Raw genomic sequence first — 14,733 nt, forward strand, 5'->3', positions numbered from 1 at the left:
TATACGAATTATCTATATTTTTTTTTTAAAAGAAATAAATATTAGCATTCTCATAATTTACCCAAATATTAAAATTTTGGTGGCCATTTTCAACAAGTTGTAAATAACTCACTATTAGAAAATGTAAATCAAGTTGGGGTAGAGTGGGGTATGAACCTATCTGCCTATGAGTCCGCAACACTAGCCACGGAACGACAACCCGATTTTCTGTGTCTAAGCGGTTGAAAAATACAGTTCTGCGTATAAAGTAGAACCAGAACCCCGGAAGAGTTTTTGAGTCAATTATGACTGTTCATTTATTCATTAATCTTTATGTTTTTTTATAACAAATTAAAAAAAAATATGGAAATATTACTAACTTTTAAAAAAAAATAAGAAAAGAAACAGGGTGCACTGATAATTCATTTGCATTACTTTCTTACATTTCGCAAAAATATTTTTTTATTGACTTGTTGCCATTTACACCTAAATAAAAGTATGAAGAAGAGATTTTATGATAGATTAAATAGCAATCACAAGAAATTACTATTAAGAAAAGGTGCTGGACTAGTGATTATTAGATCAATGACTTGTTTCTGATTTCTTAACAGCAAAAGGAAAATTTAGTTAGATATTACATTAAATTTTAATAAAATAGTATAATTATAAATATGAAAGAACCAAAATAAATAAGATTTTAGGTAATAAAAGCTACAGTAAAATAAGGACTGACTGTCTTAGTTTATAGCTTAAAGTTTAATGCAATAATTATGATAGTAAAAATCCAATTCTTTATAATATACGTACCTACTATATAAACATATAATTCATTATTAAAAACAAGCAGGTAAAATACCCTTTCAAGGTAAATTAAGCCAAAATATTGATTTGACACATTAGACATTAACAATTCATCAAAGGTTTTTCTTATCTACCTGTTTTAGAATAATATAAAAACCACAATCAAAACAAACCACCATGCTATTTCTTGTGGGGTTAGGCAGAGAGGACAGAATGCCCCTTTAGTCTGTTTACATACAGACCTCGCTTTCTCTACATTCGTACATCTTCTTTTATTTCCAGACTTTTGACATGCCCATCATCAAGTATTAGAATTTGGTCATGCCATGTCTTTCTCAGTCTTCCTTGTATTCTGCATCCATCAACATTCGCAGCCTAAATCCTTTTAGCCTTTCTTTCGCTGTTCATTCATTCTACATGTCCAAACCTATGCAGAACTCCTTACATGATTTTGTCGATGATGATGTCTCAGCCTTACATAATGCATGGATCTCGACATTTGTGAACTTTTCATACATAGTTTTACCACACATTCGCATGAGATATCGCATTTTGACAGCATTCAGCCTACTTTCATCCTTCTTTTCCCAATTCCATACTTTGCTCCCATACATAAAGGTCACCAGGTTTTCACTGTGAAATACTTATTTTCCCTCATACGACAAACATTTTTTTGCCAAGATTGAGTTGCCAAGGCTGTTCCTGACACTCTCCCTCATTTCAATAACTTTCTCAGTCATTCTATCCCTAGTAAACTTGCTTCCCAGATACACAAATTCTTCAAACTTATTCAGAATATCTCCATTCACAATGAACTCATATTTAATCATACTTTCATCCCTTTTAAAAACCACCACTTTCAATATACTATCAACATTCATTAGCAAAAATATAAAAATACCAAAGTAATTTGAGAATAAGTATAATTACAAAAGGAATTGTGTTCTTAATAACAAAAAAAAGCTTGGAGTCCAAAACATTTCACAATTTTGTTCGTTGAATCTCAGTCAAATAAAAATATTAAAATTAATATCCACAATGTTACAGCAATAATTAAGATATAAGTAGGTACATGTAATATTTTAACAAAGCATTCACAAACTTGATGGCACTTATAGAAATGTAAATGGAAGAACTTGTATCACATAAAAACACTACATGTTTTCTAATGTTCACACCGGTTGAATTTGTATGATGTATGTTTCAGTGACATCCGCAACTTTTCACCACCATATTTTTATACTTTTTTAATATTACGTTAGAGTCGTCTAAGAAAAACAAAACCGAGATTGGTGTCAGCTTTGTTGGGGCACAGCAAGGTTTTGGTACCTAAAAAAAAACTTGTTCATTTATTTCAATTAATAACAACAATACATACATTTATTCAATACAAAGACATAGCTTATAGTAACACAACCAGGAATGATCTACAAATTACTATCAAACTAAAATAAAACTGAAATATGAAAGAGATATAATAAAAAAAAATAAGAAGGTTCATGACATCTTCGTAATAGACTTAAATCAAATAGTAAAAAACTTTTTTATTATATCTATACATAATCATATTATAATACTACCTTTTACACACGGCTTCGCTCACGTGGTATTGGGAGAAATTATTAAGGTTTTTTTTTTTTTTTTAAATAAATATTTACGTTCTTATGATTTACCCAAATATTTAGTTTTGAGGGCCATTTTCAACGAGTTGTAAATAATTCACTATTAGAAAATGGAATTGAGTTGGGATAGAGTGGGATTCGAACCACGGACCTTTGGTCCGTGAGTCCGAGACACTAGCCGCAGGACCACAACCCGATGTAATAACATCAATTAGTTGTATCGTTTATCAATAAGAATTTTCCCGATGGGATGATATATTTTATCAAGATTGAGAGTAGCTTGGTCTTCCAAATATCGCTATGAAAGAAATACGATGATCCGTAAGTATATTGTGAGCATCGTTATTCTGTTTACAAATTCAAAATCCTAATTCAAAACCAAACGAAAAGCAAACCAAACTAACCATAGATAAAGCAAGTCAATTATACAAGTACAAATTTAAAGAATTAATTTCAAATTGATTCCTTTTGACATCCCACCTCACCAACTACTCATTTTCAAATAATTATTTTTTTCATTGAAGTTTTTAAAAATTCGTTATTAAAAATATGCATCATGTTTTACTTCCCACCTCTCCGGCTTTCCGGCTATGCAAAAAAATTATGTCAATCGGTCTCTCTGTCGAGAAGTAAAAGAAACTCAAACAAACAAACACAGTTCCGCGTTTATAATATTTGTATGGATTAAAGATGCTCAAATAGTATTCGTACAAAAGAAAACACTCGTCCAGGCAGAATCTTGATCTAAACACTCTATTCCTTTACTGTCATACAGAAAAACTAGAAAGCTAAAATATAAATAATAGCTAAGCTAAACATATTTGTTTAGTTACAAATTGGTTAAACAGCAATAAAAGGTTAAACTCTTAAGCTTTGGTCACTTTAGTATATTATTTAAAGGTATTTTTTATAAGGAAAGGTTTAAATTTTCACATATGTCGTTAAAAACAAAAAATGTAGTGACCGACCGAAGTTTCAGTTTCAACCAGTAAAATGAGTTTAGGCCACGGTTTCGGTTTCGGCCAAAACCTGCGGTTGGGATGTGTCGGATTACGTTCGGCTGTACTCGGGTGGAAAATTAGCACAATTTGAGGTATTGGATTGTTGTCCATTCAAATAATTAGTTATTTTTATTGCCATTGTCTAACATAAAAAATAAAAAAATAGTGATTTGTTGACTATAGTTAGGAGTACTAAGATCTTTTATATTTATATTTTTGAAATTCCTTTATAGTTAATAAGTTAAAGTTCCTATCATACATTAAAGAACTGTTACATATAAGTTTTATGTAACACATAACAACGGACCATTACATTTTTGCATTTCATTTAATTGTGTATTTTATTTATCACTTATTTTAATGAATTAGTAGGTTTTAAGAATAAAATCGCCTAATTTTGGACGTTTTGAAGTGACTTTCAATGTATTTGAAAAATTTCGGTTTTGGTTTTGGCCAAAACTAGAACAGAAGCCGAAATTCGGTTTCAGTTTAGGCTGAAAATCTTGTTTCGCTCGGTCACTAATAAATCGATGATTAATGTGCTTAACTGTAAAAAAAACACTATAGTATCTTCAGAAACATGTGTGCTTTCACTCTACAGTTTTCAAACACACTGTGATGCATATTTATCAAAAATATTACATTTTGACTTGACAAAGTACCACTGTATACTTTAATTCATTTTATCATCAACACTCTTCGATTACAAAGTTCAAGGGCTCTATTTGATAGTGCATATTTTTAACATAGGCAAAGATATATTTAACAAAAAAACTTAGAATATCATTTGTTGAATCTAAATAAAAAAAAATTAAACCAGGCAAACATGTATTTTATCATTCCATTACATGTTAGCGTGAGGATTTGAACAAATTGCATCATATGTAATAAATAACATTGAACTTACATCCTTTTGATTCAATAGGTGGACTAATGTTTGCACTATTGCATGATTTGTCGCATTCATGTGAGCATTCAAGGGGAAATTGCATTCACCACTGCAATAGAAAGCTCCATAACCATCGGGTGCAATAATCCAATCCTGTAATAAGACATTTATAAAGAAGCACTGCTCTTTAAATACTTGAATTATACATGGGATTAACATTAATACGAGCTAATTATTCTCCCCTCCCTTATAAGCAAGTGTCTAGTTATTTGACCACTAAACCTACGGTAGATCCGGCTCTGAGAACGCCCAATGATTAAGAGGAGTTTCATGTGATGGTCGCCAAAGTCCAATAGGAGCAGCATGACAAGAAGATATAATAATTATGGTATTTTTTGTTGAAAATAATGCTTATACTATATCTGTATTAAGTCATTGTTAGTAAAACAGTGTATTTGTTGTAAAACCATAAATAGTTTTGTTTTTAAAAACATGATTTTTTTTAAAAAAATCTGCATTATTGAAAATGTTTTTTTAAAAACTGTCTTGATAATTGCTGAAAAAAATAAGTGTTTTACTTTTATTTTAAGACCATTTGATGTAAAAAATAATTACCTGCCACTCTAGATCTTTGAAACTAACATACAGAGTTTGAATCTTACAGCTCCTTGATGACCAATGAGTCGGAGAATCTAAGCAACAAATGAAAACATAGATTAATTTAAAAAATATTTTGTCAATTTTGTTACTACTCTTTACACAATGAACAAAGATAAATTGTAAATAATGTATATTTATAAATAGACAATGCACCAAAATAACAACACATTTGTAACAAAATCTTATTACAGTTTTTCAAACCCCTTTACAAATGGTGACCCTCGTTTTGCAATGGGAAAACACTGGCTTCACACTCGGGGGTCACGGGTTTGATTTCCAGAAAGATAACCCTACATTAAGAATGGTTCTTTCTAGAAAGGAGTTTATTCAATCAGCAGTGCCCTGTAAAGACTCTAGTAAAAACCCTCACTTGGTTTCGCGTAAGTTTCATTAGGTCAAACGTAAACCTTGACAAATACCTCCTCTGTAGCTCCTTCGCATGATGGTGACTAGGTGATTTTTGCGAGAGCATTATGCTCTACTTAAGAGTCCACAGCCTAAGTTCACTGCGACGAGAACATTTGGGCAACTTACAGTAAGGTTCTGAGCCTATTAGGACTGTCGCAGCTCCCAGCCTCGCCAATGTGGAAGTTCAGTTCTAAAGGAAATTGGATATAAAAAATGTTTTCTTACACGTAGTAAACATTAGTGCATTCAATTGTAAGAAGAAGTATCTCAAAAATGTGTGTAAAAATTGATAAAAATTAACTAACTTTGAAAAGTCATAAGTTCAGGTGAACAATAACTAATCAATTATAGAGTTGTTATGTGTTGTGATAGATTTCCGGTATCCGGGTAGCCATGTTTTTCAACGTTTAGCTAGTTTTGACAGGTATGGGGTTCTCCTTTAAAATGTCAGGAAAATTCACCAACTTGAACTCATATGGTGGTGTAATTTCATAATTAAAAAACTTTTAAAAATTGTAGCTATGAACAATACATAAAAATAAAAATATTTTTGTTTCAGCTTAGTTTGTTAGATTATTACAAACTTTTTTTTTTTTTAAATCACTGAACTTCCTCATCCAACTTTACTCTACATATAAAATTATGTGAGAGCAAACAAGAACTCATGATTTAAAAATGAGCTAGTCAAAATGATGTTTTATTTATTGGTAATAATGTGGTAATAATAGATTTTACATATCAACATAATCTGATATATTTTTATATAAAAATTTCAACCAACTACCAGCAGAGCCAAAAACTTTCTAAGGGAATAAACTTACGTATTAATATTTATTTAATTATCATAAAATTAAGAGTGTAACTTGAAAGTCCTTGGTGATGCTACATACTATTATTGTGTGCTCGTTTGTACTGGAAACATAATAATATACTTGTGAACTAAATATTAATTAATAGATCAACTAATAAAAAAAAGTGTTTGCTGACATCAATTAAAAAATATAAATAAATATATTTTTATTACATCATTTAGCTAAAAGAGAAGACAAATATAATTAATATTCATCAGTGTCATTTTATGTAACAAAAATAATGCTGAAATTGATATCTAAAATGGCAATCCCATAAATTGTGCCCTAAATCATGTCCATTATTTCATGGAAATAGTGAAATGGAACTTTAATTAGACTAATTTTAGCTGTTACATTCATATGGATCATTTCTATTCATTAAGACACACATTATCATAATCTTTTATTGCACTTTGTAACATTGGTAATGTTGGTACACTGAAAATGGAAAGTAGGTACCTACAAAATAAAGATATGGTACTCTTTATTATCGAGGGTAAAGTAAGTAAACAATAATAATTATGAATATGCTGCAATGAAGTATTAAAAAAAACACAGTCAAACTTATGGGTGTTCTTTCTTAGTTGACTGAATGAAAACAACATATAAACAGGATTAAAACTTAAATAATTTCAAGATAATATTATCTTCCAATTAGTCAGGCAAGTGCTAAACGAGATTGAAATGTGCATAATAATAAAAATAATGGTTTATTAACAAAAATTACAATTTCTTTATCTACTACATACATACTTAGGTAATAGATTTCTCTGGATTATGTCTAGTCTGCCTACCTAGGTACAACCTGTTTTAAGGCAGACATTTTTATGCAAAAATAAACAATAACACTATACCTACTAGTTAATTTATTATAAAGTTATACAATATACAGGGTGTTTTTTAAACCCTGTCACATCCGAAACCACGATGATCAGTATGGGCAAGAAGACATATTAGCATATTTAAAAAAATATTTAGAATTTTTTTTTTTTTAATTTTATTCGTTCTAAAAAAATATTTTGATGTGCCAATATGTCTTCTTGCTCATACTGATCATCGTGGTTTTGGATGTGACAGGGTTTAATGAACACCTGTATATACCATTTATTATTTTAGAATGTTTTTTAGTAAGATTTCTAATTTTTTCTCTACTTAAATCCAGTAACCATTTTATTACAAATTTCTTTAAATGAATTCGGTTCATGGTTTTGTAATGTTCGGGAAACAAACTGAATATTTTGGGGCCCAGAAACCTGAATATGTTTATGTGTATATATTTATGTTCAATTTACCACTTAGATGATGAGGAAGTTCAGTGCTACAGGAAATTCGATGTAAAAAATATTTCTCACGTGCGGTAAAAATTAGAGAATTTAATTGTAAGGCAAAGTTTCTCAAAAATGTTATTTTTCACGTGGGTGAGATTCATAAAGGTTTCAGCTCTTTCACTTCACAAAAGTCAACAGATGGAAGAGTTGAGGAAATGTGGATGTTCAAACATGGGCAGAATGGTGAATGTTACACAGTGTGTAAAGTGGCCACTTAAACCAGCCAATGACAGGTCATAAGCCCTGTAAATGCCTAGACTTCCATATTCCCTTCTCGAAAACTTTTTCCCTCTCTGTTGAAATAAATTTAAATATGAACAACTCCCTAGGGAGGAAATCCAGCCAGTCTGCAAGCATTTGGACATAATCAAACATTGTTACTTTAAATGACATCACGAGTTCTTGTGAATCAACCAATAATAGAGTATTGCGATTGATTTTCAGTTTACGGGAAGCCAATTCACCAATCAGCAAAACTCAACATAGTGAACTTGTGATGTCTCAGGTAAAGTCATTTCAAAATCGCATAACTCTAAAAAATCATAGCGCTGTTTATATGATACATAAAAATATTTTTGGCTTAGTTTGATAGTCTCTGTTGACGAATAACAAAATGTAAAAAACCACTGAACTTCCTCATTGTAAAATGCCGAATATTGCCGAAAAACTTTTACAGAATGAAATGATATTTCTCAGATCATGTCGAAAACATTCCTAAATGTCCTATTGATAAAGCAGACATTTTGCCAGTGAACCAAATCTACTTTATTTTTTATCATTCTTCGGCATTGCCTAGTATGTAGGTGAAAAAATTCAGTCAGATGAATCTCACCCACATCAATAAAGGTTTCGGTACTTTAACTTAACTATAATCAACAGACAGAAGAATTGAATAAATATGGATGCTCAAGCGTACAGAACAGAACAGAGAATGTTACAGTGCGTAAAATGGCCACTTAAACTCATTAATGCCAAGACATCCATGTTCCCTTTTCTAAAATATTCTCCATCTCTGTTGTAATATGTTAAAATTAAACATCTGTTCAACGTATATAAAATTGAAGCAAAATTCAACAATACTGGATTTTGGAAAATCATTAATTTTATTTTTGTGATTATAAAATTTTCAGATATCAATTTAAATAAATTAATACCTGTTAAAGGGTTCCGTGCATATGATTCTGAAGTCCCATAGTTATGATTCTTCTTATGTTTTCTAGATTCTCTCTTTTTCCTCGACATCACTCTCTCATTTAGTCCTGCTGACGCTTTCAGAAATGCCACCATAAATGGTTGTTTCTCATCTTCACCTTTAGTGCTCACTAGTCCAATCTCTTCGGGACGAATTTCGTGCTCTAGAAACATAAAATATTTTCAATAATATTTTTTTTGTTGTTGTAGAGATTCTAGAGTATTAGAGATACTTAAGACCAACAAAGCTCAGATTACAATTTGACAGGATTCAGTAAAATTCTTTGAGAAAATCTATCAAATTGACATCAACACTTGTCCATGGTTTTAGTTCTACTTTGAACGCAGAACTATTTTTTCATTTCGCTCGAACGCAGACTCACTATGATTGATTACAGTCATATTATATTTTTATTACCAGGTTTAGTATGTAAATGTACATTCACATAAACTCCTTTGTTCTCAGAAGGAAATGCAATCCAATACATAAATGCATTTGTTATATTTACTTCAATCCATCCATCATTTGCAGCACTTGTGTTTTTGGCTGATATTAATTCAAGTTCTAAACCACTAAAACAGAAAAAAATAACAGGGTTAAATGAGGAACTCGTTAGTTCAGACAAGACTTTAGAGTAAGACTATGGAGTCCGCACGAGGCGAGATATCTCCTCATGTTGGTGTTCAAAAAAAATTCTGAGGTATCTCTACATGAGGGAGTAGTTTTCCGTGGCTCTATCCCATTGCATTCCTCTTGGGCATGCTTGGGACCAACAGTTTGCAACTTAGAAGGGATGGGTTCACACTGACCCATTTTTTCAGTCTGATAAGGGGTTTTATTTTAAAGGGTATTAATTTTTATGTTCCTGATGGCTATCTCCGACAGTATCAGCACATACTGTTTTACCTCCCGGCTTCCAGAACCAACCTTCTTCTGGCCATACCGATTAGAGCAATCAGGCAGTTGAACATTATCATGTTAGAGATCGACATTTTTCACATGAGTGAAACTATGTTTAAGAGGCAAATACTCTTGCTATTGGAGAATATTATACCTTAATAATGTTGAACCATTGCTGAAGGGTTATGGATATGCTGTCCCAATATAACGCCTTAAATATTCTGTAATTTGTTATGTTATTTTGGTAAAATAAATTTATTTGAATTGGAAAACTAATGCTTTGAATTATGATTTAAATTACCAACATAAAATTAAGACTATCACTTATTACTTTGTACACTTTTCAAAAGGCATATACCAAAATAAACATGGAATAAATTTTTAATGTATTATATTATAAAGTAATATCAAATCTCTAATAAATATCTACGCTTTCTTTAAGATTTCATTTAGCACGCAGGTAACTTAAATTATTATTAAGATTTCATCACGGATTTTTGTGAAGTAATGGCACCAAATTTCATTAATAATTTCAAAAAGAAAATAATTTATTTAAATCGTGAATATTTTTTTCATAAGTTTGATGTTTTATCTAACGCGACAAGAAGACATGTTCTTCTGTCAAAAAGACCGCCGAAAAATTCCACCATTGCCTTGCTTAAGCTAGGGTTTCCTAGGACAGCGGTGCCCGTATCTTAACGGCCGTAGTGAACGGTGATGCGGTGGAAAGCCGTCGTAGTGGTGACTAGAGAGTGGTTTTATTTTTTAACGGTGTTATCAACACCATTTTTATAGAATACCACTCTCTAGTCACCGTTACGACGGCTGTCAACCGCGTTAATGTTCACTACGGCCGTTAAAATACGGGCACCGCTGTCCTAGGAAACCCGAGCTTTAGTGCGCATGCGACGTACGGTAAGGCGCGTTTTTTTGAAAATTTGCAATTTTATTGGTTGACAATTTTTTTGCAACATAACTTCTCAAACATAGTAATAATTGATGACATTTTAACAAATAAAACTTGAGTTAGACAAATTATTTAGTTGTTTACGTAAATAACAGTAAATACCCATATTACAAGTTATTTAATATTCAGTGTCTTGTCGGGTCCCCCCGACATTGACGACCACTTTGGAGAAAGCTTTCCTATCCTGAGCAGTGCGAAACAGCTCCTCTAGAGTTCTAATTCTGGTCCATGCTCGGATGTTTCGAAGCCAGGAAAGCTGTTTTCTTCCGATCCCCCGACGTCCCTAGGTCTTTCCCGTCAAGGCCAAATTATAATATCTTAGGGAGCTTAACGGTATTGAATAGTATTCGTATTGGCTCCTTCAATACCTACTTCAATGTTGGTTATTATTTCGGTCCAACATATTCTTAACATTCTACGGTGCATCTACATTTCAAATGCTTTAAGACGTCCACGCCTCTACACCGTACATTAAGACAGACCAACTACATATAACATTAAACCATTTGTTGTCTCAACTTAAAGTTTATATTATCGTCACAAAAAAGATTTTCCATTTTGTTAAATGCTGTTAGGGCCACTTCTATTTTGCATTTTATCCCAATGTCATAAAATATAATGCTTTCTAATTTGTAAAGTCAAACCGGTTTACTAAAAAATATTTTCTATTTACAGTATAAGATTCATTGAACGAAAAATATGAAGTATGCTGAAAAATAACTTAAATTTACAAAATAACTAAGCTAATGATATTTATTTCAGCTTATATAAACAGAATTACAGACAGATAAGGCTCCCAAAAGTAGTCAAGATATTAAGAACGATTTAAAATTAATTAATGCGATCCTTCCGCTGGCGCAAATTCCAACCATTGTTTTTTGTAGTGTCTCTTTGGAAGAATGGCATTTATGAATGAATGTTATCATGCGACAGGTAGAAATTGGAAGGCCGGTGAGGGCAAGACAATGCGCAGCTATGCACAGGTAACAAAACTATCTACCGTAGTGTACCAATCTAGAACGTATGACGATGGTTTTTATTTGTTTCATTATTTCAATTTATTAAAATCATCGAGTGCCTAGAATATTTAATGCGACATATATTATAATATATCGTTTTATGAGCCTGAGAAGATAACAAAAAATACCTACAAGTGCATACCCTACAATATGTCAAGAAGTATTACGTAGGTAACGAAAAAGTCGTACCATTTAAAAATAATATATTACTTCAAGTGCAATTTTTTTCAATAACTTTTTTTATTAAGATAATTATTTTAGCATAAAACACTATACAGTCGAACTCGGTTATAACGATCACGGAAATAGCGAGATCTCGGATGTAACGAGGAAACATTAGTTTACATTTTAGTTCATGGTTTTCTCCATACAATTATTCACTGTTATAACGAGCTGCTTCTCAGACATACCGAACAAAAATATAGTCAAAATTACACAAAAATCTTCAAATGTTAAAAACATAATTCTCGAAATAAGAACCTGAGTAATAAAATCCAAATGGTCGGCTAACGCAAAGGATAAATACCGCCGAGCGTTGGGATCGGATTATGTTAATGAGGTATGTAAGTGTTTAATACCCGTATGCAGAAACAAACCTTATGTTGAGGTAAGTACATTCTATTGTCTTCACCTTTGGGTTATTCTTTGCATATGAGATAAGAATGTACTTTACTCACCTTAAGTTTTGTCTCTGCCTACGGGTATAAGTACTTAATTAGATTTTTCACCGGCAATATTGAAAAATTATCACACATGGTTTTTATAAAACCCAAGCTTTGTGAACCTAGTAAGTGCCGGTTCGGCACATTGTTATAATTTACATCTGCTTTTGTAGTTTATACGTGACATGCTTGTTTCTGGGGTTTTTAATGTGTTTTTCAGATGTTTTAATGTTCTATGCTTATTTCAATACACAATAAACATTACAAGTGGGTGATGTCAAATAAGTTCTTAAAACCTAACCCCTGAATTATAAACATGTCTATTAACAAAAGGAAGTGTCTCTCAATTCGTGAAAAAGTGGCAATTATTCGAAAAATCGAACGTGGCATGAAAAATGTGGAAGTGTGTACAAAGTTTTCTCTATCTTCATCCAGTGTCAACATTGTGAAAAAATAAGGATGTTTATTTGTCTGGATTTGAAAAGAATATCACGGACACAAAAAAAATGGAAAGTGCGATCGTACTAATGTCGATGAAGCATTGCTCCAATGGTTTTGTACGCAAAGAAATGCAGGATTTTCTATCGATGGACTAATATTGAAGGCGCAAGCGGAAAAGTTCGCAAAACAATTTGGAAACGAGTTTGCTGTGTTACACTTCATTAAACAAAAGAAAGGGAAGCTTAATCAAAAAATTTCAATATTCGATACCATTAATTTACTTAATTATTTGTGGAATAATGTTTTTTCGACAACAATATCCAATTGTTTCATAAAATCGAAATTGAATTTTAACGGGGAAAATGAAATGAACGATTTATGGGAGGAAAACGAAGAAGACAATTTGCCTTTGTCCGAGTGGTTGAAACGTAACGATATTTCCCTTTTCTAAGCTGTTAATTTTAATTAGCTTACCCATTATTATCGACGGCAATAATTTTGTGTGCACTTATTGTATAAATATTCTCAGGATCGAGAGAGTAATTAGACGACTGATAAAGCCTCAACTCAGCGTTGAATATTGTTTCACCTAGGGGTACTTCTGAAACATCGAACCACAATCTTCTGCCCTTCTCGTGCCTTAATCCGGCACCATGATGATCTGTAAAGGTCAAATAACTTTAAGAGTGATGTTCTCCACTCTAGTATTATGTAAAAGCGATATTAACATATTATTACATATGATGCAAAAAATGCTAAATTATAGGATATTTGAAATTCGCGCCACTTACTTTTGCTTTGAAAGGTCATTATAACGTCGCTCTGATCAATCGCGTGAAGATCGTCTCCACTCAGGTTTATCTCTGAGCTGCGGGTCGGCCTGATATCGTGTTCATCTGCTAAAGATTTGTAAACATCAAGGAGAAATATAGGAGCTGACTTATTTAAAGGAACATTTCTTGACTTCCTCGGTCTGTTTGGAAGGCCCAAAAGGTCTAAGATTTCATGTTCTACAAGCATCCTCTCCTTGTGTGTCATGCCTCGCTGGATGACAGTTTGGTCCAGTCCATTGTCAACGTAAAGTCCTGATAAGGAGGCTTTTACCACTATAAAAACACATAATAAAACTGTACTGAATATAACACGATATAAACAATGCGCCATGTCAGATGTCAGAATTGACCACCGCTACTAGTGGACGGACGGGCTACTCGAAGGAAACTGCATGAATAACATAAACAAGACGCCTAAACAAGTTATTCTACCAGTGACTGTGAAACATTATTTTATCTAAACAAATAAATTTACAAATTAATTATGTGACGGATATTTTTATATAAATTTTTGAACTACCTACCGTAAAAAAAGGTACACCTTAATATTTTTGTAAAAACGTCCATCTCAATAAAAAAAATAGCGAGCGGTATTTATATCCTCCATCGTTTGAAACGGTGCAGAATATTTTTTCATCATTATCATCATTCCTTTTCCGCGCCATCATAATTCCTTTTTCGCACCTAATGAGGCATAGGGCACTTTATTGGTACGCCAATCGCAGCGTATCTTGATAATTTTAGTTACATGAAGGTAAAATGGTCAGTGTTACGCTTCATGTACCAATCCAGGGACTGTGAAATATTTCATATCTACCATGTCGGGAATTGAAGAGGAGACCTCTTTATTTTAATAAAAAATAAATATTAGCGTTCTTCTAATTTACACAAATACTTCGATTTTGGTGGCTATTTTCAACGAGTTGTAAATAACTCACTATTAGAAAATGGAAATCAAGTTGGGGTAGAGTGGGGTTTGAACCTCGGGCCTCTGGCCCGTGAGTCCGCAACACTAGCCACGGGACCACAACCCGATTCATTCTTTAATGATAGGTAAACGCACTGACCATTTCACCACGAGGTCGACAACTATTTTTTTAGCTTATCTTAAAAAAGCTTTTATTTTACAAATAATGTTTGTACATTTTCAATATTTACGAAGTTTTATTTATATATTGTG

At 32.2% G+C, this 14,733-nt stretch overlaps 1 protein-coding gene across 1 annotated transcript; it reads right to left on the reverse strand.

Moving 5' to 3' along the window:
- Positions 1 to 1,686: 1,686 nt before the first annotated feature.
- Positions 1,687 to 13,945, reverse strand: gbb (TGF-beta family member glass bottom boat). The gene is made up of 7 exons (XM_088232721.1): positions 13,512 to 13,945; positions 13,195 to 13,381; positions 9,149 to 9,303; positions 8,694 to 8,894; positions 4,908 to 4,984; positions 4,311 to 4,445; positions 1,687 to 2,109 (listed from the first exon to the last, which is right to left on the reverse strand). The coding sequence occupies exons 1-7, from the start codon at positions 13,882 to 13,884 to the stop codon at positions 1,984 to 1,986; spliced, it is 1,254 nt and encodes a 417-aa protein (XP_088088847.1). The 5' UTR covers positions 13,885 to 13,945; the 3' UTR covers positions 1,687 to 1,983.
- Positions 13,946 to 14,733: the final 788 nt, after the last annotated feature.

The sequence above is a fragment of the Micrasema longulum genome, unplaced genomic scaffold (assembly GCF_059751315.1).
Source record: "Micrasema longulum isolate JH-2025_06_02 unplaced genomic scaffold, ASM5975131v1 h1tg001012l, whole genome shotgun sequence".
In the NCBI taxonomy this organism is placed as follows: Eukaryota; Metazoa; Arthropoda; class Insecta; order Trichoptera; family Brachycentridae; genus Micrasema; species Micrasema longulum.

Coding starts and splice junctions, on each gene's coding strand:
- gbb (XM_088232721.1), bottom strand. CDS start 13,884: ATGGCGCATTGTTTATATCGTGTTATATTCAGTACAGTTTTATTATGT. Junction 13,382..13,511: donor AATGACCTTTCAAAGCAAAA/GTAAGTGGCGCG, acceptor TGACCTTTACAG/ATCATCATGGTGCCGGATTA. Junction 4,985..8,693: donor TGCACGGAACCCTTTAACAG/GTATTAATTTAT, acceptor TTTGTTGCTTAG/ATTCTCCGACTCATTGGTCA.